A 27982-nucleotide genomic window follows, 5' to 3' on the forward strand; every position below is an offset into this window, starting at 1 on the left:
GAGCAGCTGTTGTAGCGTGCGATAGAAGAACTACACCTCTTCCACGCCTCATGGGAAATGTAGTTTATTGCCTCTTGTAAAGCAAGAAGCACCTACCTGAAGCTTTCCTCAGATTCCTGACACCCTATGCGTAATATACAGTTGCATCTGCTGTAGTCTTGCATTCCTCAACACCTTCTTATGGTACCTTTGGGCTTGCTCCCACATCCCATCTTCCATCAGGGCCGCCACTTCCACTTCCCATTCTTGTCTCAATTGTATTACCTCCTTTCCCACTTTAGACATCATCATCTCGTATATTCTAGATATCTCATGTCCCCCCCTCTGCTATGTCATATATTACATCTATGGTAGCGTCTGGTTCTTCCTCCAACACCACTTCAGGCCACGTGCTCTTAATTCTCCGCACCACTCTGTGGTACATAATATACTGGCCAGCATGCAACCCAGTTTCCTCTCCCAGCACCTCAAAATCTAATATGGTCCCCTCTTGCCAGATATCACCCAGTGTTGCTATCCCAACCGGTTCCCAGTGGTTTATGATTATCATCCTCAGTTGCTTTTCACCACCCGCCAGTGCAACTAGTGGTACCAGCGGTGAACACAGGGATGGGTTCTCCATCATATGGCATGCCCTATGCCACATCTTCCACCCGAGCACCATCGTCTTTGGGCGCCCTTCCATTTCCGCCCTCGGCAACCACATAATCTCTCTTAAATAAAATGGGGCACAATCATGTCTGAACAACCTTGATTCAGAGGTCGCCTCCTCTGAGAGCCATTTAGCGACATACTGCAGTTTACTTGCTATATAATAAACCTCATAATTAGGCAGTTTTATCCCCCCTTTCTCATAGAAATTCTGCAGCTTCCAGAGGGCCACCCTGTTCCGTGTGCCATTCCACAGGAAATCCCTGCACATACTGTCCAGTTTAATGAAGAACTTCTTTGGTATCCAATGTGGTATATTCCCAAAGTAATGCAGGAGCCTAGGTAGAACCACCATCTTCAGCATAGCCCCCCGTCCCATCATTGCTAGAGGTAGCTTCACCCAGATCCTAATGCAATTTTCAATTTTCTTAATGGCCACCTCTGTGTTACGCTTATGCTCCTCTGCTACCGTATGGCATATATCCACCCCCAAATAGCAAAAAGTGCTGACCACCCAAGGTATCTGTAACACCGGTAGTTGTTTCAACAGGATCCCTTTATATCCACCCAATGGAAACATGCTAGATTTCTGGAGGTTCATAGCTATACCAGACAACTCTGCATATCTTTCCATCACTTCCAATATGTATTGGAGGTTTTCCTCCGGGTGGCGCAAGTACAGCAACATGTCATCCGCATATAGGGAGATCAGATGTCGTTCCCCTCCCACTGCAATGCCTATCATATCATATTTGTGTCTTAAATATATCGCCATGGGTTCCAAAGCCAAAAATATAGAGCATGGGAGACCAAGGGCATCCTTGTCTGGTTCCCCTGCGTAGTTGCCATCTTTCCGATATCACTGCTCCCATTTTGACTCTGGCCAGCGGTTCGCTATATAACATTTTAGCCCACTGTTGGTACCCAGGCCCCATCCTGTAACCAGCCATGGCCGCCAACAGCCAAGGCCATTTGACCGAGTCGAAGGCCTTTATTGCGTCCAATGACACAATTGCCAACTCCGCTTCGTTTTCGTTTGCATATTCAATAACTCGATGGAGTCGTCTGTGATTATTAGATATGTTCCTATTCGGGACATAGCCCGTCTGGTCAGGATGTATCAGTTTCCCAATAATCCTCCACAGTCTGTTCGCCAAAACGGCCGTCAACATATTTTGCTGTCTTGATTTAACATTGACAGGTGTCTATATGAACCGCAGCTGTGCCCCGGCTTATTAGGCTTGGGAAGCGGTATTATGACTGCTTCTCTAAGTGACACTGGCAGTCTGCCCAGCTCGTATGCTTCGTTCAGCATTTCTAATATGGGGGGAGCACTTCTCCATTAAATACTTTATAGAATTCACTCGGGAGTCCATCCGACCCTGGGGTCTTGCTGGTGGGCAACTGTCTCACCACCTCTTCTAGCTCTTCTAACGTGACTGGTGCATCCAACTCCTCTCTTTCTTCAGCACTTATCTGTGGCACTCCTATATCTTCCAATGTTTCTACTATCGCTGCACAGTTGCTCTCCCCCTCATCCCCGTATAAAAGCCTGTAATAGTCTACAAACTCTTGGTTGACTCCCTCTTGGATATCGACTACGCTGCCATCTTCCCTTGTTATTGTTCTAATCATGGGTCTGGGGGTCTTGCTTTTAAATAGCCACGCCAAGATCCTTCCCGGTTTATCCCCTCCTGCATGCTGTCTCTCTATATATTTTTTATAATTAAGGTTACACAATCTTTCCCATTGTTCCGCACATTTTTTCTGCAACCTGAGTACCAGGTCGATGTCTACCCTAGTATTATCTCCACCTCTCAATGCCCTTTCTAATTCTTTTTCCGTCTCTTGTAGGTCAGCCAGGATCCCTCCCTGCAAGCCTTTAGATTTCGCTATAGCTACCCCTCTTATCACAACTTTGAAAGCTTCCCACAGCATGCCCGACAAGTCCACACTGCCAGTATTTGTTTCAAAGTACTTAACAATCTCATCCCTCATGTCTTCCCTAAACAGGGGGTCTCTCAATGCCTCTGCTCTGAGGCGCCACATCGGAATCCCCACCCTTGGGGGTTGATACTGCCACTCAAGGATCAATGGCGAGTGGTCCGAGAGGGCCCTCACTTTGTATTCTGCCTGCGTGACCTCTGTCAGTACATCCGGCGTGACAAAAACATAGTCCAACCTAGTATGTAACTGCTGCGGGTCAGAATAATGCAAGTATTGCCTCTCATGAGGGTGTTGTGTTCTCCACACATCTCCGAGCCCAAAGTCCTCCAACAGCGTCTGCAACGCCTTAGCGGCTGGGGCGGGTCTATCAATTTTACCATCGGATCTATCAACCTTAGGGTTCAGTGTGCAATTGAAGTCTCCTCCCCAGATCACCGCACTACCAACACACATGCTGAGGTTGTTGTATAGTGTTCTAAAATATGCCGCTGTGTTTTGGTTCGGGGCATACGTATTTACAATACTTATCTCCTTGTTTTCTACCATTCCTCTCATGATGACCATCCTCCCGTCCGTTTCAGCTATCGTCTGCACCAGCTGAAACAGGACATGTGGCGCTAGCCAGATTAGTACTCCTTTAGCATAGGCCGAGTATGATGAGCCTGCTACAGTTCCCTTCCATTTTTTCCCAATCATCTCCATCTTATCTCGCGTCAGGTGAGTTTCCTGCAACATGGCTATGTCTATCTTTTGTCTATGCAGATATAACATAACCTTGTTCTTTTCTAAGTAGCTATTGAGCCCCCTGACGTTACAAGTAATTATTTTAAGGTCCCCCATGGTCTATTAAACTCCCACCCCTTCCCCCGGCGGTGCAGTCCATATCCAAGTTTAATCCCTTTCTATATTTCTATGTGTTTCCCCACTAAAAACTCCCTTAACCAAAAACACATCAAACACCCCAACTCCCCTCCCTCCCGCCTCCCTCCCGCAACAATACCCTCCCCAACTGTTGCCCAGCTCCATCTCTGGATCTCAGGCACCCCCGCATCTATCCCTTTCCGGCAATAGCCTTTACTCGCAGCTCAGCAGGGTAAAGTCGCCCTAGTGGCTACCTTATTACTATTTCTCAGGGGTAGGGTGCCATCATCCTGCTGCTCCTGTTTGCTTCAAGTTCCACACGCTCCATGCTACCCAGTTTACATGTATTCGTTACGTACTATAATCCAGTCCAACAAATGCAGCATCTATGGGACTCTTCCCCCCTTTATGATTCCACCTTACATGAAAAAATGCCCATCACCTATCGTGCTCCTCACGGTTCTGTTCCTCTCCTCGCTTTGGGCAGCCCTGCAAGTCCAACCATGCTGCCGCTTCCTCTGAAGAGCCGAAAAAAAATCCTTGCTTTTATGCAAGACCTTGAGCTTCGCAGGATATAGTAACATGTACTTAATTCTGGCTGTGCGCAGCCTCCTCTTGACCGCCACATAGCTGTATAGCTGCCTCTGCACTAGCATGGTGTAATCAGGATAGGCAGTGACGGTTGCAGATGCTCTTTCTATCGTTCCTCCTTTGCGAAAATATTCCAGAATGTTTTCTCTATCTTTATAGTTCAGGATCTTTGCAACTATTGCCCTGGGGGGAGCCCCAGGCCGCGGTCTCCTCATCAAAGCCCTGTGCGCTCGCTCAACCGTAAATCCCTGTGAAAGTTTGTCAGCCCCTATTTCTTGCAGGATCATATTTTCCACATAGTCCATGGGGTCCTGACCTTCTTCCCCTTCAGGCAGGCCGACCACGCAAATGTTGTTACGTCTCGCCCTTCCCTCTGCCTCTTCTGCTCGATTCTCCAGGTTAGCTACCTGCTGTTTCAATATATGGACCTCCTTTGTATTGCTTGCGCTGGCTTCTGTATTAGTTTTCACCACACTTTCCAGGCCACTCGTTCTCTCCGCAAGCACTCATACATCTTGTCGCAGTAGGGCAACTTCTATTCCTACCGCATCTATTTTGGCTTCCAATGCAGTCCGTAGGTCCGCCATTGTTATTCCGCATGACGACTTCAGCTCCGTTATAGCTTCTAGGATCTGATGATTTTCCTTCGTCGGGGTATCTCCCTCTGGCACAACTGCTGCGCCCTGCGCCGAAGAAACAGGGGTCTGATGAGTCTTAGCAAAGACATCAATTGTGGGTTGTTTGGCCTTGGGCTTAGCTCCTCTCGCCGCCATCGTTCTGTCTCGCCTGTATGTCTATGTCCGGTATTGTAGCAGCGTGCCAGCCAAGTTAGCTCATTCAGTTGTGATCCCACGAGGACAGCTGAAGTTTGGCAGCACTATCGTCCGAAACCTATAGCAGGTAGCACTATGCGGCAAATTGTGTTTCAGATGGGTTGCGTCCTTCCACGTATCTGATACCACCAGTGTTCGGGCTCAAGTTTGCTTCCACCACGGTGGCAATCTGTAGCTTGGGTGTTCGTCCACCAGGGCATAGAATATACCAACCCCCTCAGCGAGGGTTTGCCTGTAGTGTCAGTGGACCACCCAACAGGCACCTTTATTCAGTCCATGCAACCGTCCAGCGGCTGCTCAGGATGAGCCAGGCGTGGTTCTTCCTAGGTACTGTCTCATCCGTAATGTGCAACGCAGTGGTCTTGCGTGACCACCTTCAGTACATGCGCCTCATTTTCCACAAGTTATACCCAAGGCCAGCACATCCGCCCGAGCTTCTGTCTCCGAGTAAATCAGCAAGGCACTCTCTCCCAGTTGGTTGGACATGCGGGGCAATGATCCCCTCTGCTATACTGCAAGGAAAGCAGGGTTTGCAGTGTAATTGGTTTTTATATTGAAGTGCAGCATAGATATGCCGCGCACCTCGGTCCCGTGTTATCGCTGCCCTTTGTTCGTGAGGGAAACGTTTTCACTTCCCCAGCCTAGTCTCAGCGAGAGCAACAATGTCTCCGCTGCGCCCGCTCCAACTCGTCGATTCCCGGTAATTGGCAGCAGTGGGTCCGCGCCAGCTTCCTCACACAGCGCGGGTCCTTTGTTGTATTTGCGCAACAATGTATTCACTCTGTCGGCCCGGCTCAACAGCTGATCTCATCGCAGCAAAGGCGCACCATGTGGTCCGCACTGGGTGCGCTTGAACCGCACAGAGCGTTAGTCGGCACGGACACTGCTACAGCCGTTGCCGTTCGGAACACTTTTATCCCATCAGATGCTTTGCCACCGCTGCCTTCAGGCGCCCACGCACCGCGAGCATTGTATCCGCGGTGCAGAGCGTTCCCACTCCCAGTGCAGCAATGGGCACTGCAGTAAGAGCGCAATTCCAACAACAGCAGGCGCCGTACAATTCAGTCTTTTCCTCCAGCCTACGCCGCTCGCCGCTCGGGTCTATATGGTGGCTTCCACCATATCAGGCTCAATTCCTTTGTTAGCCGCCATTTTGTACCTCTGCATTTCGTTGCGGCCGCCTCCCAAGAAAGCTTTTTTTTCCTCTTTGCCAATTCAGATTCACTTGTAGTCTTCAGTTAGTGCAGAGCACACGTTCCGACATCCATGCTTCCATTTATGGGTGCCGTGAGTCGTTTTTCTGTGTGTTTTTACCGGATCAATATCGGATCACCAGGAGCAGCTCTACAGACACGTCCTACTTCATGGCTAGTTAGCCACGTCCCCCCCCCATTGTATTATACTTGAACTCGAAACTTTGACCACTGGAAAATATCTTCAGTACTATTGTTAAAGCCAAATGGATATTTACCAAATAATTTCAGTGTCTACATTGAGAAAAATGGGCTAAAGTGTTATTTATATGTGAGGTGCTTTAAGCATGTAGAACTCCGCTAGCTGGCACCTCTGAAATGGGCAGACTGGCAAACTCTGAATGAACTAACTGACTAAATACCACCCTTAAAATCTAACTTGTGCCCTTAAATTTGACTCCAACACCAGCAAAGGAATACTCACAAATACTGGGGAAGCAGAGAAATGCAGTAAACAGGATACAGAAAATACCTGCACTCAATAAAGGAATTCTACCTAATACTCAGGGATTTGGATTTGAGGTCTGATAGCACAGGACACAAGAAGCTCAGAATGAGAGAGCAAACTGACCAAACTGAGCTGAAACAACAGGGCTAGCATACACAAAAAGTGGAGGCTGGACATTGATATTCTTGGAAGACTGCAACAGGGAGTAGAACTAGCAGGCCTAAGTTAGTCTTGAAAAGGAATGAACATTGAACCCACAGAACCTTAAGACTTTCCACCTGATGGCAAAATAGCTAATTCATGACACCATTCTTAAACCCTTGGTGTTTCAGCAATGTAGACTAGCACTTTAATTTCTTAGCCTTTTGTCTGATCCTGTAACTTGTTTTTCAGTCCACCTTTACTTAACAAATTCTATGACAACTGAAGAGCATTGTCCAGTCACCCTGAGTAACATCCAAATATGAAGGGTTTTATGAACAGTAGACTATGAACAACATGATCAAATCTTCACTTTCTATGCATGAATTCTTTCTCTTTTATATAGATATTGATTAATTCCATGTATACACATTTGAGCTTGTTTTTATAATTATTTTCCTGCTTTCACTGCTGGGACTCCAATAATTCAAATATTTCCGGTGCAAATTAGGATGTGTATAACATCCTAAAAGCAGTACAAGGGTTAATGAGTTAGTATGTGTGTAATACTTATATGAAAGCATGCTTACTCTGAGATAAAGCATTATTGATGATTGATTGACTTGGAAAATTCAGTTAATTTAATATATATAAATAGCAATAATTTTTAGTACCATAAGCGCTACCAGTTTCATGTTCGCAATCAATCGCATTGGTACATGGCAGTCTTTGGGCCTCATTACGACCCAGGCGGTAAGTTACCGCCTGGGTCGTACCTTTACCACCATGGCGTAAACTACGTTTACGCCATGGTGGTTGGCGGACTTACCGCCCCATTCTGAGGTGAGTGGGGCGGTAAGTCCCCATTAACCCATTTACCCTTCCCCATTCCCATTTTTGCCCCATAGGGCATAATGGGAGTGGGGAAGGCGTTAATTACGCCACCGTAAATTACGGTGGCGTAATTAACAACAAGGTCCTTTAGCGCCATGGATTTTAACACCTGCTAAAAGCAGGTGTTAAAACCTCCATGGCGCTAAGGGACCTCGGAATCAGGCGGTAAGGGTCGGCGCTGTTTACGCCGCCGTAAACCCCTTACCGCCTGGGTCCTAATGAGGCCCTTTGGCTTAGTTTTCATCCATTTGGCCTATGCATGTCCTTAATGCACACGACTCAAAACAAAGCATGGTCATATGTTTGTTTTTTTATTTGCTTGTTTGAGGAAATTAATAGGATTACTGTTATGAAGCAGCTCCTAGCCTTCTTAGGTTGACATGCTAGGTTTATTACAGCTTCTCAGGACACCTTCACAAGTAGTTACATAGTCCTGAAGTAAGTTACATTAATAGGACAGAAACACTGGCAGCCCATCACCCAGGCTTCAGGCTGACTACCTGCCCAACATAGAACCTTCCCTCAGGCATTCCGACACTCAGACACAAACACTGCACATGACATTAGAACATTCCATCTGCTTTCCCACTACCAAGCTAAGCCAGACACAACACATCTCCTCCCCTTACATTGGCACATTGCACAGAGCAACAATACATAACGCATGCACAACATACCTCCCCTCTTCTGACAACAACACAGACATTACACAACACACCTCCATACACATCAAAATCATTCACACTGACTCACATCATCAGGGCAAGCACACAACATGTGCTCTGACACTCAAACACTCGCCTCATACCCGGTGCGCTGGCCAGGCACACCAGGACCACCAACTAATGTCACTGTCGCACTCCGGACCCTGATGGGGTGAAAAGAGTCATACAAGGACACACAGTACAGCTAAACACAGCCGCACGTGCACAATGAATAGAACAATACATTATTTGTGGTGAATAAACCACAAAGAAGGGATAATACGTGACCATGCAATGCCTAATACCACAGGCACGCCCAAACCAACCAAAACCGGGGGCGCTACCCCCGTACACACATATCCCTAACCATGCGTGACTTATACTGCAGTCACAACCCTACACCTACTGGGGGCGCTACCACCCAGATACCAAACCATTCACCTCAGATGACTGACCACAGTCAAGCTCCAACACTTGGTGGCGCTACCACCTCACACAGCCATACGTGGGATAAACATGCATAACTCATTACAGTCATGCCCCGACATATATGGTGGCGCTACCACCATAAACCCACGTACACTGTTTAACCCTGCGCGACTCATCACAATCACGCCCATAATGTACTGGTGGCGCTACTCCCAAACACCACATAACGTGGCACTACCTCCCAAATGCCCTTGTGTATGTCATTCCACACCCATACTCAAAATATTACTGAAGGCGCTACCCCCAGAAATCACATTTGGAAGGCACAAACATGCTGACCTGGCATTCACACCATCAGCAAAACCATACTTATATATCACATATAAGCTTCACCCAAAGCCAAACACATGGGAGGCGCTACCCCCGCGTTCACCAAACAATCATATCCACACCTATACAAGAAACAATTGAAGGCGCTACCCCCAATCTCACTAAATTTCAGGAGCCAATACAGATTTTCTATACTGTACACAACGCATCACATAAGAGATTATACAGTTCACATTGTATTGCTCTATACATTTAAAATTATGCTTTTTTTTTTAAACACCATATTTCATGAATTCCGAACCAATCCAATCCTAATAGTCCATGTCGCAACTTAGCGACCTAAACGCTGAAAATCCTAAAGAAGTTTAGTTCTAGACGCTAATACAATACAATAAATGTCATGAGCACATTTCCATATCCAATCCTAAAAGTCCATGTCAATATAAAGCGGCCTAAATGCTGAAAGTCCTCAAAAGGTTAATCCTAGTCTTCAAAAATGACCCACACCACTCACAAATAATCATGAGAAATCCATGCAGCAAACACCCATACCATTACCTGAAATAGCTAAACAGAAATACATTTGCTTAAAACAAGACGGCTATGTCACCTCCTATGTATCTACAAATCCTCAAAGTGTAACCATCCACTCTTAAAACATCAAATATCTGTGGCACAACACACAAGGATAATATCACAAAAGGATACTTAAGTCCCTTCTCCTTGAAACCTTAGAAGATAACCTGTCACCATCTCAGTGGTCTGTCCATCCGTTTTTAGACAACCAAACAGCACCTCGGCCCACGCACCGTTCCTCCTTCGGTGGGGACAATGATAGATCTCCAAGTCTGCGTTGCATTTACAATACATAGACTTATTCCCTCTCCATGCTGCTCAGAATGGATAAGTTGTACTCCAACTGGGCATCGCATACTTTCCCTTCGCTGGGTAGACCGCTACCTGAACATCCCGCCACAGTACAACACAACGCACACTCAACTTCAGTGTGCTGTACTATTCCTCAATGAAGATTACGCTGCGTCCTGAACACGCAGCCTCACGCCTTTGGGTTCCTTACTTGGAAATCCCCATCATTTCTCACCCTTGACGCGATACAGCTGCATTGTTTAAGACTCCCGATTCTTGCAACTCCTGAAAGTTCGGCTTGTTTAAACCTTGCAAGCGACGATTCCTGCATCTCCTGAGCATTCGGCTCATTCGCCAGCTCCGTTCACTTCCATACTGACGTCACCCTTCCCTTGCCAGACACAGGGTAGTGAAGATCTCTGCTCACCCAACGGTCACTGTCTCTGGCATCTACCGACTCTGCTTTATGCGCCATGATCGTTTTACGCTTTACCAGTACAAAGGACACATCCCTTCATCCTGGCTTCATTTACTTTCATTTTCTTCACCATGGGGAGCTTTCCCTTGGTTTGCCTTGTCCCTTGTTTTACCTGCTGGGACATATGATTACACCTAATGGGACAGTTCTGCTCTTCCTTTATGGGCAAACCTCCCACTTTACATTGAAAGCAAGTACTTCCCAATTCACTTAACCGGGACAGCATCACTTTTCTCCCTATGGGCCAGCTCCTTTCTAGACCCTATGAAGCTTGACTTCTCATTTCATTACTGGGACACAGCTTCCTTTCATCTTCTGGCCCAGCTCCCTCTCCAGCCCCCGGGACTCAGCTCTTCCTCCAGATCATGAGCTGCTGGTCCCTCATGCTACGGGGTCTTTTTCCTCCCCCTTTGGCGCCCTGGGTGATGGGTCTTACTTGTATCGGGGGCAGTGTTGTCCTTCTTCTTGTCCATTCCTTTCCTGTACCCCCCCCGCAGCAGGTTTCTTCAGCTTCATAGTTTTTCTTGCACTTGGGTTCTTCTTCTTTAAGACCTCCTCATCGGCAATGTTAAGAAGCAGCTCCTAGCTTTCTTAGGTTGACATGCTAGGTTTATTACAGCTTCTCAGGACACCTTCACAAGCAGTTACATAGTCCTTAAGTAAGTTACATTAATAGGACAGAAACACTGGCAGCCCATCACCCAGGCTTCAGGCTGACTACCTGCCCAACATAGAACCTTCCCTCAGGCATTCCGACACTCAGACACAAACACTCCACATGACATCACAACATTCCTTCTGCATTCCCACTACCAAGATAAGCCAGACACAAGAATTACCCAGGATAAAGTTCTTCAAGCATTGTTAGTTTTGGTCCTTAGTATTTCAGGAAAAACTGGGGACTGGATGGTAATAATCCGCAACCTTTCTTTCTGATTGTATCTTCTAGAATGGAGATTATTAGGATGTAAAAATGGAAAGAGATTACATCAATTTGCGCATTGGCACGCAGATCTTTAAAGAAGTTATTACAAACGAGCTATGGACAATGACTTATCTGACAAATCATTAGATATGTGAAATGTTTGGATTTAATACTTAAGATGTCATGTAGGTTATGGTCAAACTATTTTGTAGGTTTTGACTTTGATTATTTGTTCACCTTTGGCAGCAAACTTAATAACAAAAAACACCATAGATGATTGAGGACAGTTTCTGGCCCATGCTTTGGGCTCCAATTTTCAGTGTAATAAGGTCTTTATTAAAAATGAGTGTCTACTCTTAAAATGAACAAAGAACAATTCACCTCAGCAATGATAAAAGCACTGTTTTCTTTTACATTTTCTGGTACCCTTGCATTTAAAATATTTTTACCATCCTGCCATCAACGGTAGGCACCAAAGAAATTAGGTGTTGCCTAATTTCTCTTCTTTGCCATTAGATCATGCATAGTGGTGTAGTGGTGTGCAGCAACATACATCTGATGAGCAGTTGTCTCCAGACTGAGATATGACCCACAACTATCCACCTAATCCCATTAATTGGGTTACTCAAATTAAGGAATTCTGCATATCTTGATTAAGCAGCATCGCCAAGCTTGCCAGGCTGGTTAGGTTTGCACTATCTTGCACTCGATATAGCCTTACAGACTGAGGGAGGGGTCATTACGCAGGATAATACCCTTAGCCCATAAGTTAGGGAAGGGTCATTATTCCAAGCAAAAATTGCCCTCCTGACGTCTATAAGGCAATTGGCACATACAGTTTTCGTGGTCAAGTAATCATTTTACATTAATATTGACTAAAACAAATAGACAGAGTTACTAAATTAAATGTGTTTTTTATTTTGTAGTGTGTAAATAAGATTGTCTTCATAAATTAAGCATTTAAATTGCAAACTTCGTTGTAATGGAGAGAGTTTATTATGAGCATGCATTGAGTCATGTAAAAGTAAACAATTTCCCTAAAAAAGTGAAAGCCTTTTCCAATGTTTTACGGTTGTCTTTGTTTTGTTAAATAAGCTGTTGCAGGAAAAACTTGTCTTGTTGAAAGAAATCTTGCATGGAAATTGCATTGTAGTTTTCCTGTTCGCTTTTGAACACAGAGGGCTTGATTCACAGAAGTGTTTTATAATGGTGCAATCCCATTGGAAAACGGTCTGTGAATCAGGCCCAGAATGTTCAGAATGCAGTCAATAACAGTATGTATTGACTGCATTTAGAACATTCCGATTGTCTGACAGGAGGTCAATAACGATCTCCATGTGCTAAAAGTATGTACCATATTTGCAAGACCATTGCAGAACAGTGGCAAGACCTGTGAAACAGTGACAATGGTGAAATGGGTAATAAACTCAAAAGAGATCCTTTAAGTCTGTGCATTTTCATTTCCACTCATGTAATACTCTATGCGCTACTCTCCCTTGTGTTAAAACACCTCCATAGACAACAAAGATCAGGGCATTTCATTTTTACAACATATAACACCATTTTGTTTACCATGTACTACATTGTCTGATCAAATGTCATTTTTTCTCTTTTCCGCCTTTCAGGGTTCCTTGAACAAGGCTTGCTGGTTAAAGATGCCAAGACATTAAAGAAACATTATACAAAGACATTACAATTTAAACTTGATATGTTGTCACTTGTCCCAACAGACTTGGTGTACATCAAGGTCGGTATGAACTACCCAGAGTTGCGTTTCAACCGTCTCCTAAGATTTGCCAGGATGTTTGAGTTCTTTGACCGCACAGAGACAAGGACAAATTATCCAAATATGTTTCGCATTGGCAACCTTGTTCTATATATTCTTATTATCATACATTGGAATGCCTGTATCTATTTTGCAATCTCCAAAAGTATAGGCTTTGGCACAGACACGTGGGTCTACCCCAATGTATCCCATCCTGAGTATGGCCGCCTGGCCAGGAAATATATCTATAGTCTCTACTGGTCAACACTGACTCTGACCACCATTGGTGAGACGCCACCCCCCGTGAAAGATGGAGAGTTCCTCTTTGTGGTGTTTGACTTTCTGGTGGGCGTGTTGATATTTGCAACCATTGTAGGTAATGTGGGATCGATGATTTCCAACATGAACGCCTCCAGGGCAGAATTCCAGTCAAAGATTGATTCCATCAAACAGTACATGCAGTTCCGAAATGTGACTAAGGACCTTGAGGCAAGAGTCATCAAATGGTTTGACTATCTCTGGACAAATAAAAAGACAGTTGATGAGAAGGAGGTCCTAAAGAATCTGCCTGATAAATTGAAGGCAGAGATTGCCATCAACGTGCACTTGGACACACTGAAGAAGGTGCGGATCTTCCAAGATTGTGAAGCTGGACTCCTTGTGGAACTGGTGTTGAAACTAAGGCCCCAAGTGTTCAGCCCTGGAGATTACATCTGCAGGAAAGGCGATATAGGGCGGGAAATGTACATCATCAAAGAGGGGAAACTAGCAGTAGTGGCTGACGATGGAATAACTCAATTTGTGGTACTAAGTGATGGCAGCTACTTTGGTGAAATCAGTATCTTGAACATCAAAGGGAGTAAATCTGGCAACAGGAGGACAGCTAACATCAGAAGTATAGGCTATTCGGACCTGTTCTGCCTCTCTAAGGATGATTTAATGGAAGCCCTAACAGAGTATCCTGAAGCCAAGAAAATGCTGGAAGAGAAAGGGCGCCTAATTCTAATGAAAGATGGGTTAATTGATGAGGAAGCAGCAAAGGCAGGCGCCGACCCCAAAGACATAGAGGAAAAGGTGGAAAGACTTGAATCTTCTCTCGACAATCTGCAAACAAAGTTTGCCAGACTTCTTGCAGAGTATAACTCAGCCCAACTAAAACTAAAACAGAGAATCACAAAGGTGGAGAATAAGATACGGACACAAGCCACTAGTTTTTCTGAGGAACATGACAGTGCAACGGATATAGAGGTTGCAAATGTGAATGAAGACCAAAATAAGAAATAGTTTTTGTTGTGGTTGCAAGGGTATAGTCTTATATATCACATGGAATGAGATACAGATGTAATGTATATACCAATGAGCAGTGTCCTATCATATTTATTTTACTGCTGAGTGAGGTGAGGGTCTTTTCTAAGGAGCAGTGATGCTCTGAATGAGTAATGCAAGCCCCTCGCCAATACACAGTGAAATAAACGTGTCAATGCACTGTCTTCTGTTGCAAAGATTATTCTTGACACATTGTTTAGAACTTTAAAATAATGGTGCTTATATTTATTACAACATATCACAGAAATGTAATTTTCTGGTGTACAAATATCCTCACCAATTCCATATGAGTACAGATGTATTTATTATCATGTCCATGTTTTCCTATTAAGATGAGCGTTATCATTTTCTTTTCTCTAAATGATGGAACCTACTATGGCATTATATCATATATTGCAAACATACACACTTTTTCATTCTTTACGTTTTTATTGAAAAGTACACTTTTCTCAAATGTTCTGTTTAGTTTTTCGAAGGTTTAAGTGAATTTAATTTGCCAAAATCTAATTTGAGAGGTTTTTGGCACAAACTTCTCTTTGTTGGGTAATTTTGAATAACCCCATTTTGGCCAAGATATTCCCTCACAAAAACATGATTATTTATTAATAAAATGTATTTATTAAAAAGGTAAGTTCTATTTTATGAAAAGTAAAATAAATCATTGAAGTAGACTTTTTGTTACAAAATAATTGTTATGATAAAAAAAAGTGATTTGCCCAAAACAATATCTTCCCAGAATACTAAGTGGCAGATTTTCAAGCCATTTCTCTATTCAGAAATAAAACGTAAACATTTGCCCAACTCTAATAATAACTATGTTATTACTATCTTAATATATAGGTAAATATATGCACAGTTAGTGTGCTAACCTATGCTATGCCTCTCTCCAACTACAACCTGAGACCTTTATAAAAAGGTTTATATGTGGATGTCCTGTTAGGCTCTATTGCAACCACAACCCACACAGGCAACAGAAAAAATTACTTAATTTCATTATTCTGTTGTTTGGTTGTGCGGGTCTTCCTTCCACAGAATCATCACCCCTTGCATTAGCTCTGAGCACATACTCATACACCTTAAAACAGCAAACCTGGGGCTTCACAAGGGCTTAAGACAACTTCTCCACATGACTTAGCCACTGTCTGCCACCAGAAGTGTTGTCCTATTTTATCTATGGAGCTACTCATGCTCCCTTTTCTCTAGTCAAACAAATCCCCCCCCCCAAAGAAGGTAAGGAATAGTGGATGTCTCATGATTGTTTGACAATAAACATTACAAGAAACTACATTTAGAGGCGCAGCGTGATCGGAGGAGCGAATGAAGAATTTTTGGGAGGAGGATTGTAACCTTCAGAAAGAAAATGACCAAATGTATGGAATTTATTCTTGTAAAGGATGTCTTTCGCCCACAGATTCCTTATATCTTGAAAAACTCCCAAAGCAGTATCTCTACAGGATGGTGTGCAGAGATTATGAGGAACCAGTAACCTCAGACAGGAAATTGCTGAAAAACATACTATCAAAATTGACGTTCTTGCAAAAGTGTGCTGAGAAGCCCAGGTGGAATTTTGACAGATGTCCAACAACAGACAGGTCTTCTGCATTGAGAAGATGAGGGGGTCTTGACAAATCTGCATACTCCTTAAACATTGAGACATAGACACTGAGTGAACACTGTACGAATGCAACTGCTATTCAGTCTTCACAGGATGCAGAGGATAAATGAATACCAGAAGTTACATATTTTGAGGAACATAGAAATCTGGTGCTACTTTGCACAAAAAGGATTCCCTCGCCAGCAGAAGCCTCCTCTTCTTATAAGAGGCCTGGGATGGTGGTTCCCTGCATAAACCTTGCCTCTTGCTCAGCAATCAGAAGTGTTTACTGTGAGGGAACATGTCTCCGTTGTCTTGGTAATGAGGACCCACCAATTCCAGACCCAGATTCAGAACCCATAGCAAAAAGCAAAAGGTTTAAGTGGAAAGATATTAACCACAGGTTTCAGAAATGTAACCACACTAGAAATAGACAAAACAGGATCACAGTGCAAGTGTTCCCTTAAAAAGGTAGCTGTGTAGTAGCTCTATACAGTGGCAATATTAAACCTTCACTTGGCCGATGCCAGCAGGTTTTTCAATGCAACAGATGTAATGTGGGACATAAAAATAGGTCAGAGGCTCTCCCACAACATCATTGTTTCCATCTGCTAGCATAGATAACCCACGTAGAAGATCTACTGACTGCCAACATGGCTCACTCCCACAGATGACAGTCAGTCGTGGTATCTCAACCTCTGAATACGTATGAAGGTTCAGAATGCCTATGTTCAGACAGAGGTTCCTTCTCTGTTCTTTGTGCAGCAGATTCATTCCCATTGAGAACTTATACGGTGGATGCATAGTCAGATCTGGGTACCGAGGCACCTGCACCAAGCGTGAAGCAATAAATATCACATCACCTTGTACAGTTAAAGCTGGTTTAAGATGTGAAGAATCGGAGTGAACCTCTGAAAGACATATGTAGGATCAAAATGCCAATCCACAATCCGCCCTCAAAACATCCTCACTGGAAGAAATAAGAGGCCATTTTCTGCAGAAACATGAATGCAGTGATTTTACTAGTAGTGTTCCTATGATTTCACTTTAGAACAGGTTTACAGACAAAAGCAACCATTGTTTGTGCACCATTAGACTGGTTTTCAATGTATTACTTTAAAAAAGAAATATGTTCTCAATCCCTAATCACACAATTATCACATCTTGTTCCTGAACAACCACATGTAAAAGGCCTCACTGGTCCCAGGGAATAAACTCACATGACCCTCTTAATTCAGATGAACTTTTGAACTCCAATCGTGTTGGCTAGCAGAGTCTTACCGAATGCTCCTCAGAAAGATTTGTGAAAGTCAACCATAGTTAGCAAGATCGACTTCAGCGCCAAGAAACTGATTCCCTCACCTTGTCCAGATAGTCCCAGTGACCGCTCCCCAAAAGATCGAAGATCCCCTTTCAGACAGGGAGTCATTCTGCCCCTGGGTAAACTGGGGTCAAAGTTGGAAAGAAAGAACTCCCAAAACAGTAGAATGAAGAGCAGCATGTACCATACATGGTGGTGGAGAACATGAGCATGATCAGAAACTGATTCTTGAGATCTCAGCAAAATAGAGACTAGTCTGTCCTCAGAATTCATCACAGAGATCATATACTCAGCCATGCCTCTAGCACCCTCAAGATGCACACGACAGTCTGGAGAAAATGGAGACTGCCTGACAGGTGTCCCTCACTCTGTCTATTCCTACAAAATCTGGTATCAGGCCCTGTACCAATGAACTGAATCCACGTGATGCAACAAGAGCCTCATAGGTGGAGAGAGAAACCTAGGAAATGCAGAAGAGCCCTGAAGACGGACCATGCTGGGAAATGCATTGGCATTTTATTTTGGACGCTTTGTGATATGATATTTTCGTGGATATCTTCTGCCTTTTATGACGAATAAAAAGACATGTGACCATCTGAATATGGATTTACGGAAATGATCTATCAGACATATCATAAGAAATTATTTCAAGATTGAACTTTCATTTTGTTGCAACTTCCTTAATAGTGCTAAGCGAGAGTGTATCATTGGTTAAAGATGAATCGTTAACCGCATGGTCTACACATTATATCCTTGGGCCAAGGCTTTTTTTCTGATATGCTCCCACGAACTGGATTAATGGACTGTTACATAAGGTATAATTACTGGTTTATTTAATTTAATAGATAGTTTTGTCAGAGGCGCCACGGGCCACCCCTTACTCCATTTTCAGATCTTCCACTTAAACGATTTAACAATGTTACTTGTCAGACCATTTCATCGGTTCTTGCTGGCATTTCACTAAACAAATTATATTTTGACTCTGTTGAGATCTTAAATGACTATTGCAACCATTGGTCAGTCACTATAGTAGACACTATTGAACCTTTTGCCAAAGGAATCTTAACCACACAATGAGTTCCCCTTGATTATTCCAAGATTTTAATACACTTTACCAGACAACGTCTGTGTAGCTGCAAATGTATTGGAGGACAGTTCCTAAAACATTTGTTTTAGTTTTAAGAACTGTCAGTAAGTATATGGTTTCTGAGTGAAGCACCCTCTTTAATTGCTAAAGAAGAATCTTACAGGTGAGATAAGGTGGAGCAAGGTCTTACAGGCATATAAAATCAAGAGAGAGCAAGCAAAATGTGTCCAGGATCACACAGTGGGGTTATGCCCAAAGAGTCTTTGTAGAAAGTTCACAAAAGATTGAGATCAAGTCAGGAAAAGTTAGTTAACAGGTCCCAGGCTAGCCCAGGTTAGAAAGTCGAGGATTTACTGTCACCCCGAACGATCTGTCGCAAGGGAAGCCAGGCGGGACACAGTACCTGAAAGTGGGAAGAATGCTCCAGCGGGGGCAGTTGTTCCTGGCAGCGGGTGCAAGTCGGTGATTTGTCCAGAGGAAGAGGAGGTCTCGACGTGAAGGAAAGCTGAAGGACGTTGCGCTGCCAGGGAAGAAACCAGCCGTGGAGTTTACCGGTTACAAGGTACCACCCTTTTCTTCGCGGTAGTGGTAAACCGTTGTATTGCGGTTGCCGGGGTGCTTGGCACGGGCAAGGCGGCCACGAGATGGTCCAGGAAGGCGAAAAGACGGGCAAACTGGTTATCCCCACCAGTCAAAGGAAGAAGACTCTCCGGACTGGAGATCTCCTCTGTCGTCGGGAAAAGTGGTGAGACGGTTCAGCAGGGCTCCACCGGTGGTGTCGTCGTTGCAGGTCTGCTCGGCTTCTCCCTCCTCGGATTCTTTAGGTCCTGTGGCGACTTGTCAAGTTCCAGTCCCCAAAGCCCTGCTTTTATGCAGAAAACCCCTATTCATTCAGCCTAGCTGTCACTCAAACATGCTAAGTAGTGAGCCGGGCGGCTCACCACTTGGGCCAATCACTCAAGAGGGCGACTTGAGTTGCCGAGGCAACTCAGTCCAGGGTGCCTAAAACCCCCTCCCACACCCCCTGTGGTACCCAGACAGAGTAGCACCACTTTTGGAGGCTTCTGTGGAGAAGCCCGCCAAAAAGTGGAACAAAGGGCTCGACTTGGGTTGGAGTCACAGAAGCGAACACAAACGCCATTTTGGAACCAAGTTTCGGCAAAAAATACCAACCGGTGAATTTATATTAATTTAATAAACCAGCGGTATGTTCGAGGCTATGTTAAAAAGTGGTAGCTTCGAACAATGGGAAAATCCCATAGGAATATATTTGCGGTCGAATATAAAAAGTAGTATGCACTGCCACCAGCCAAAACTCGGTCGGGGGGACTGGACAGTGCCCCCATCGAACAACAGACCCCGGGGCAATCGAATTGCCCCGACCAGTACGTCCACAATAGGATGGTTTGTACTGGTTCTGTTCACAATTTGAGACTAGTAAAGCCAATGGTGACTTTAAAAGCCCTGGGAGACAGTAGTCTGTCCCAGGGTATGGAGTCTATGTTTGGGGGTCGCTACGACACCCCTGGGTTACGGACGGAGGGTGCTGTGTAACCCGCAACCCCAAAAATCCAGCAAAGCTGCTGGGTGATTCACTAGGTTTGGGAAATTAGCCTTTACAGAGAATTCTCCCTAACAGGATGCCGGAGTAAAGAGCATTTGAGTAGAACAACTTTGAATTAATGACCATGCCCGTAACAATAGCCAAGTCAGAATGTGTAAGAAAAGGGTGGAAGCCAATAAAGCTGTCTTAGACTGAAAAACAAGATCTGAATGACCTTAGATATGTGCTTGTTGAAACTTAAATCAGCTACTCAAAAGAAACCAAGATTTGTCCTAAAATGGATAAAACACAGTGTCATTACTCCAAAGCATGGGGGGGAGAAGGATGTCTAGAGGGGTAGGCAAGAAGATCCTTAGGGCCGAAGTTCAATTCAGTTTTTAAGGGGTTTCATTGTAGCTGGTTGTTTAAAATCAGTCTCCGAACAGGATAAATCCTGTTAATCAGATGTGAGAGATCCTCTGAGGGAGTATTGATTTTGATTAAACTTTCTGCCCCAGGTTTTAATAAGAAAGAACAGAGGCCGGATTTAAATGTTGAAAAGCAAAGGGGAAAGAGTTGAACCCTGGGGAACCCTGGTTGAATTTGGGGAAGAGTTCGCACTCCACATGAAACCCTGGTGGGAGCTCAGGAAAAGAACTCAACATATTTGGTTCTGTTGCATAAAAGAGATCGGAACTATGTTGTTGCTGGTTCAGAGACTCCTGCTTCTTTGAAGAGGGGGGTAAGCAGGATACTGTGATCAACAGGATCAAACACTGCATATAAATCAAGCATCACCAAAAGAGTTCCATTATGGGCATTTAAAAGAACATCATCCCAAACAGAGAATAGTGCTGACTCTGTGCCATTAAGCGGGAGGAATCCAGAACCTAATGGATTTAGCAACAAAAATAAATCTCCACGTTACTTTCAAGTTGAGCTGCCAAAATCTTCTCTGTAATATTAGAAAACCATGGTGGGCCACTTATGAGCTGATAGTTTTTGGGATGGCAGGATCAAGCTGTATTTGTTTTTTTAATTTTTTTTTATTAGCACTGGCGGGGTGGTAATACATGCTTCCTGCACTAAACCTTCAAAGATAGACAGGTTATCAAACTTGGTCATGAAAGGAGCAATACTTTCAGAGTGGTGGAAGGCTATTAAATCAGGAAGAGCATCAAAAATAGCACACATCGGTGTCAGGGAGGGTACAAGGAGGAGATCGCATCAGAAGATGTAGGCTGATGAGAAAAGGTAGATATGTCTCTGGAAGGATACATATCTGGGAATTGGACTATAGAGTGGAGCAATTTATTAGATGCTATCTCCTGTTGAATATACAGGACTTTTGAGAGAAAGAAAGAATGTATCTAATTGACCTTGTTTTGTAAAACAGGTATAGGGTTTTGCACAGAAGAGGGAGAGAGAGGAAGGAGTCTACTATCTTAAATAACTCCCAAGTTTATTATCAGCTTGTCAAATACGGTCCTGAAAAAAACACTTGTGGATTTGAAAATGGCTTCTAAGTGTGAAAGGCAGATTTACACAAAGCCAATCGTTTTCCAAGTTTTAATTTCTGTCACAGTTTCTCCTTTTAATGACAAAAATCTATTTTTACAAGCCTTAAAATGGAAGAGAACCATGTCTGTGAGGAATTGCGCGTTTTCTTGGGACATTACGGCGCAGACGAGTTACAGATTGTTCTAGATGCCATTTGGCAGGAGTCAAAGTAATCTGAACAAGAATGAAGGTGCAAAAAGTAAGCAATGATGCACGGGTGTAATGTCATCTTCCAGGACTAGGCACCAAACACAATGCTATATAAGATCTGACTACGACATTTGGCAATCCCTGCAAAGTCAACGATGAGAAATTCAGGGCAAAATATTGAAGAATGCCCCAACAAACATAGAGAGATAGCAAACTGTGATGGCATCTTTACACGCAGACAACAGGAACAATTGAGGGGGGGGTATGATTGGCTTCACATATACACCCGGAATTCCTTTTTTGGCATCAGGGAGTGGCAGAATTAATGATGGAGTTGGGCTACACTGATGTCCATGGTGGCTGTTGTAAGATGTTAAGTCCGGTCTCTGTCTGAAGCTATTTACATCTAAGTTATATCTGTGGGTGGAAGCTTTTTATTAGAAATAGAAAATGTCATATTTGAAAGAGTGGTTGCAAAACATGTCTGCCGTCTTCATCAGACCCATTCTCGCTCCTCACTTAGGAATCCATTTTGCGTTTCAAACTGTGGGCACCAATTTAAATGTAGGACCTTTCTCGAACATAGAACATGTTGCGTTCTGCATATTCAAAACAAACGTACACAAAAAACTCAATGCAACTCATGCCTTTTGGTCTGGTGATGGAGCAATTACCGGTCCATTCCGAGGTCGGCGGGACCGGTAATTCCCCATTCACCAGAGCCATTCCCCATTCCCATTTGGGCCCCCATAGGGCTCAAAGGGAAGGGGGAAGGCGGCAATAACGGTACCGCAAATTGCCCGTTATTGACCCCGGTATCCCTTTGCGGGTCCCGTCCTTAACGCCTGGTAAAACCAGGCGTTAAGGGCGGGACCCGCAAAGGGAACTCGTAGTAGGGCGGTAAGGGATGAGGCCCATTATCTTATATATTGTTTAGTTCAAACAGTGCCCTTTTAAGGAGTAAAGTATTGGCTGGGAAGCCAATGAGATTCACTTAGATTGAACCTTTTAAATGCTTTTTCCCCGGTGCCACAAATTCCTGGACAAAATAGATACCCCCAGCACTTGCAGGTGGGCACAGGGAAACCTGCCATCGCCAAATAAGGATATGTATAAATACACAGGGGTGGACTGGGAACCAAAAGAGGCCCTGGAAATAATGTTCAAAGTGGCCCCATATTACGCATTTTCAGCAAGCCCAACCCTTTTGCTATGAGAACAATTGGAAATAAAATACACAAAAGAGGCCCAGGATGGTGAGGTCTACTGGGAAATCTCCATAGTTCGCTAAAGGCCAGTCCACCCCAGTTTATATACGTTGTGGTAAAAGAAGACACATATTTAAGATTGTATGTATACATTGAACGAGTTAAACAAATATTTCTATGGGCCAGACCATGCCTACGTGCCACTACATAGCACCCTGCAAACACAATTCTGTTGTATAAAGCGCCTTACAAATGCTCAATAAATAAATAAATATAAAGGCAATGCAATTTGACATCTGAACTATGGCTTGCCAATTGGCATTGGGTGTACTGGCAAAGAGCACATTGAGAATCTCCACAAAACCTAGTACATCATCTTCATGCCCTTGACTCATATCTTTTGCAAGGAGTGTTTTTAAACTGCGTAGTAGGGGGTTGAGGCACATTTCATTGTGGACAGTAGTTTACAGGGAACCCTTTTGGGATGTGCGGGAAAAGTTTGGGGACTTTGAAAACCTGCAGTGCATGGGTTAGACTCCTGTTGGGATTAAAAGTGATTTTAAGTCTTCAGAGAGTGGCCGCAAGTATTTCGCGGCATGACCCTCACACTGTGATTAGTTAAGAGGCAGGGCATTCAGCGGTGTGACCCTCACACTGTGATTACTTGAGAGGCAGGGCATTCAGCGGATTGACCCTCACACTGTGATTAGTTGAGAGGCAGGGCATTCAGTGATGTGATCCTCAGACTGTGATTAGTTGAGAGACAGGGCATTCAGATATGTGACCCTCACACTGTGATTAGTTGAGAGGCAGGGCATTCAGCTGTGTGACCCTCACACTGTGATTAGTTGAGAGGCAGGGCATTCAGCAGTGTGACCCTCACACTGTGATTAGTTGAGAGGCATGTGATTACTGGGGAGGCAGGGCATTCAGTGGTGTGACCCTCACACTGTGATTAGTTAAGAGGCAGGGCATTCAGTGGTGTGACCCTCAGACCGTGATTAGTTGAGAGGCAGGGCATTCAGCTGTGTGACCCTTACACTGTGATTAGTTGAGAGGCAAGGCATTCAGTGGCGGGACGTGATGAGATGATACTCACACAGCTTCACGAATAAAGTTAAGCCGTCAGGCGATCAGTAATTCCTGGTTTTCAGGGTCATAGCATGTCCTCAAACGCGAGACGTTCACATTTAGCAACCACTACATGTATGATCTTCAGAGAGGCTTTTCCATTCAAATTCCAGTAAAAATGAATCTGTTCTTACTTCCGCAGCAATGGCAGTCATGTGTCCAGTTCGAAGTCCTAACTGAATGCCTCTGCCATTGATTTCCATAGATGAGGAAATGTTAAGGGGGCAGGAAGGATAGCTCTGGGGCAATGCGTTTGTCTTTCAAATCCTGATCCGGCGCGTAGAAACCACTCATTGGTATTAAGAAGCGCGTTATAAAAGAACAATTATAATTATAATGAAGAGCGACATATGCAAGTGCCGCAAACTCGGCAAAATGTGGATTGGAAATCTTCAGGTTGCTAGTTCAAGGTGCAGCCACTGTGGCGTCATGGCTGAGTCCCCAGGAGTCTTTAGTGGCTCCTCGTGCAGTTGTGCATTAGACTCAGGGAACGTTTTGTCGCATTATTTTAAAAAAAAATAAGATGGCTTTTTTAGGACACACTTCATGCCGCAGCCTGGTCTCTAAGCGCGGGCCGGGTTTCACACCCATACTACTTGGCATTGTCTTGTTCCGAAGACGAGCGTGTTGCCCCTGAGCTGCCCTTACAGCCCATACTGTATATTACCCAACGCTACCCTCCGTAGCCTCAAACCTAAGAGCACCAGAGGTACATCACACTAGGAATATCCTGAAAACCAGTCAGATTTATGAGCCTTGAGGCCTGGAATTCATTGGACACTCTTGCACAAAACAAATGCATGTTTCCTTTTCAACCCTCATAAAGATTGAAAATTGGAACAGGGTTACAGTCCATCTTCATGCCAGGGTTCCTCCGCATGGGCTGCTCTTTTAAGAAAATTAAAATGAACGGCCCTTCCACTAACTCTACAGACAAGATGAAAAGAATCCAAAAATAAGTTTGAGGACTTGGGGGATATCAATTTGTTTACCTCCACGCCCTTTTTTGACCCTTAGGTTTTGTCCTGGTGTTGCATGCGAGTGAAAAAAGGAGGTCCTCTACTCCATACACAATTAATAGGTTGGGGTTTCCACACCGGCTTCTGCGCCACTTGATATTCAAGAAACACTAAATGCCAATAATAGGTGAAAGATTGTTCATGAATTTAATACATAATTTTAGTGTGCCCTTTCTGAGACACGTGTTTCGGCATCACTTGTGCCTTTTTCAAATCAGGGCTTCGTTCCTTCACGTCATGGGGTAATTCCCCCTGAAAATTCACATGTTCCTTTTCATTTGTCTAGCCAACGCGAGGCATTGAGTGTTTCTTGAATATCAAGTGGCGCAGAAGTCGGTGTGGAAACCCCAACCAAGATCAAAAGAATGTCTTATCCCTGAAAACACTAAATGTAAATGTAGCATAAAATTACTGACATTAGTACCCGGCACGCGCTGCGCACCGGGAATACAATGCGTGGATTGGCTCTTTTCCGAGCCATACCACACGGTATTCCCGTGTACGCCGTGCGTGCCGGTTACTCTGTTCCCGGCGAGGGGCGTGGCAGCCCCTTATCCAATGAGGAGGCTCGAAACAGGGCAATCCCCGCTCCTAGCCTCCCCATGGCTGGAGGCTGCCTTCGTCCCCCGCCGGGGACTTAGGCACGTTTTTTTTTTCCTCCACCCCCTCCCCCGCAAACTATCCCCTCCCCACCCTCCCAAACCCACTTACCTTCTTTTTTTTTCTTTTCTTGGAGCGAACGCACTGGAAACACTTATGTTCCCAGCGCATCCGCTCCCGGTGGCCGCCATGGAAAGGGAAAACGGATTAAGTTTTACCTTTCCCGGCGGCCATTTTTTTCTACTTTTTTTTCTTTTCTGTTTTGAACAGAAAAAAATGCCATTAGTACCCCGGTCTAACGGGCCGGGGTACTAATGGCTATAAGACCCTCGGTGGCAACTACGGTCAGGCCTGTAACTACGGCCCCGGGGGCATTACCTGGGTGGTATTGGCCCGCCGCCTCGTGTCTTATTGCCACAATAATACAATAACAGAATCTTTTCACAGAAATCGGTTTTAAGAATTGTGAACCAATATTTGTCCTCTGCTCTACTCGGCCCATTCAAGCAAATATTACAGTATAGCAAGCATTACATGAGTAAATAACATATTCAGGTCTGTCTTGGGCCCTCTTTATGAGTCATTTGGTAACTGTAAAAACAGATGATATTTCAAATAGTGCCTACTTCTAATGCCTGCTAGATGATGGGGCTGCGGGTATTTAAAAGAGGTTTTGTAAGGATTCACAGTGTGTAAATGCTCATTTTCTGAACTACTGCAGGCAGTTTTTCAGAAGATCTGTGTAATTCCCCCTCATTCCACTTCTTCAGTTGCTGTAAACTCGTAATTCTAGGCGGCCCGAGGTTTCCACAGGTAGTAAGCATAATTACGACATGTGGAAATCTTGGTACAAAGTCCTCAAACTCATAATGAGTGCCTTAGTGAGGTTGTCTGAATAGGTCAGTGAAATATTGTAAAAATATTGATAAAAGCGCATCCAACACCTCCTACGTGCAAGTTCCCTGTTTAACAAAGTGGACCTGCCTTCCCAGATTCATAAAGGAGGGATAGGCGACAATCACTACGAACAACCCTCTGCCCACTCCTCCATTCATATATTATCACGCATGCTCCTTGCACTCACCTATGTATTGACATAAAATCACCCGCAGGGATGGAGCACTGAGATCGGCTCTCCACCTATGTGGTTGCTGCATCTGCATTGCCACTGATGGGTTTAAAGGTACTGACAGTAGGTATTGGTACATAACGAAATGTTAAAAAAAGGAAAGAAATGCTCATGCTTTCCATGACCGTTTATATTGGTTATTCCACATGAAGGGGATCATACTGCAGGGACATGCACCCCCTGGAACATACACCTTCTTGATTTTGTGGGTACCCTGAAACTGCATGCACAAAGACTATTTTGGAGGCAGTTTCATTTTTGTGGAATTCTGCTGCCTGCAAAAGATAGTGAATTTTCCCGATTTGCATGTTCTTTTTCTACACACAAGTGAAGATAGCCCTCTGTGAAACAAGGCACATTGACAGATCAAGACAATACATCTGTGAGGTGCGCAGAGGTCCAATATTCACTAATCCCTACACTGTGACCTAATAACCTTTGTATTTAAAAAAAATCCAGATAAAAACGTTTTCAGATTCTTTTGATCAAGGTGATGTTCTCTTGCAATTGCTATATACAAAATAATATGCACAGAAGCATAACATTTTGTTTTTGTATACGAATAAGCGTTTTCACATCGTGTTTGTGATGCAAGAATTTCCAAGTTTCACAGAAGTTATAATCATTTTGTTTTAAAAAAAAATGCTATTTGTAACAACTGGTGAATTTGTTTTTTTTTTGTTTCGACATTTGAACATTAGATGAACTTTCAATTTGATTTGTGAAAAATCTTGAGAGCGGCATTAGAGTTTGTCATCAAGCATGTTCTAGGCAATAAATGTATCCCAGAAATTGACGAAATTTACTTCAAAAGTAATAACCAGAATCTTGACAAATATGCTCTCATCTCACTATGACTGTGATTGACTTTATATTAGCAGCGTAGATAATCATGACATTTTTTACATAATTTTTTCAAAACGTGATTATTTTATAATGCACTTGGTCGTTTCTATTAAAATCAGTGCTAATACAAATATTGCATTCATCTTTTTCAAATCCTACTGTTGCTAATTACAAAGCAACTTTGTGTGCTCAACATACTTAATGTGTTTTAGTTGCATATATCTCTGAGGTCAAGTTAAAATCTACATGTAATTGAGGCAATGTTATTTGAAAGAGCTGTTTTACTGTGCAGAGCCACCACCATAGTGGCTTCACAGATCCAAGGCCTGTCCATTTGTTGGCCCATTGTGC

At 44.0% G+C, this 27982-nt stretch overlaps 1 protein-coding gene across 2 annotated transcripts in view; it reads left to right on the forward strand.

The window, feature by feature from the left end:
- The window catches only part of CNGA3 (cyclic nucleotide gated channel subunit alpha 3), a 645151-nt gene extending 617395 nt beyond the window's left edge, over window positions 1–27756 (forward strand). For both annotated transcript variants that reach the window (XM_069636583.1, XM_069636584.1), the window contains one exon: window positions 12978–27756. In XM_069636583.1, coding sequence (XP_069492684.1) covers window positions 12978–14401 — 1424 coding nt within the window. In that variant the 3' untranslated portion in view covers window positions 14402–27756. The remainder of the gene's footprint in view (window positions 1–12977) is intronic.
- Window positions 27757–27982: the final 226 nt, after the last annotated feature.

Source organism: Ambystoma mexicanum, chromosome 7p (assembly GCF_040938575.1).
Source record: "Ambystoma mexicanum isolate Mex_15411 chromosome 7p, UKY_AmexF1_1, whole genome shotgun sequence".
Lineage (NCBI taxonomy): Eukaryota > Metazoa > Chordata > Amphibia > Caudata > Ambystomatidae > Ambystoma > Ambystoma mexicanum.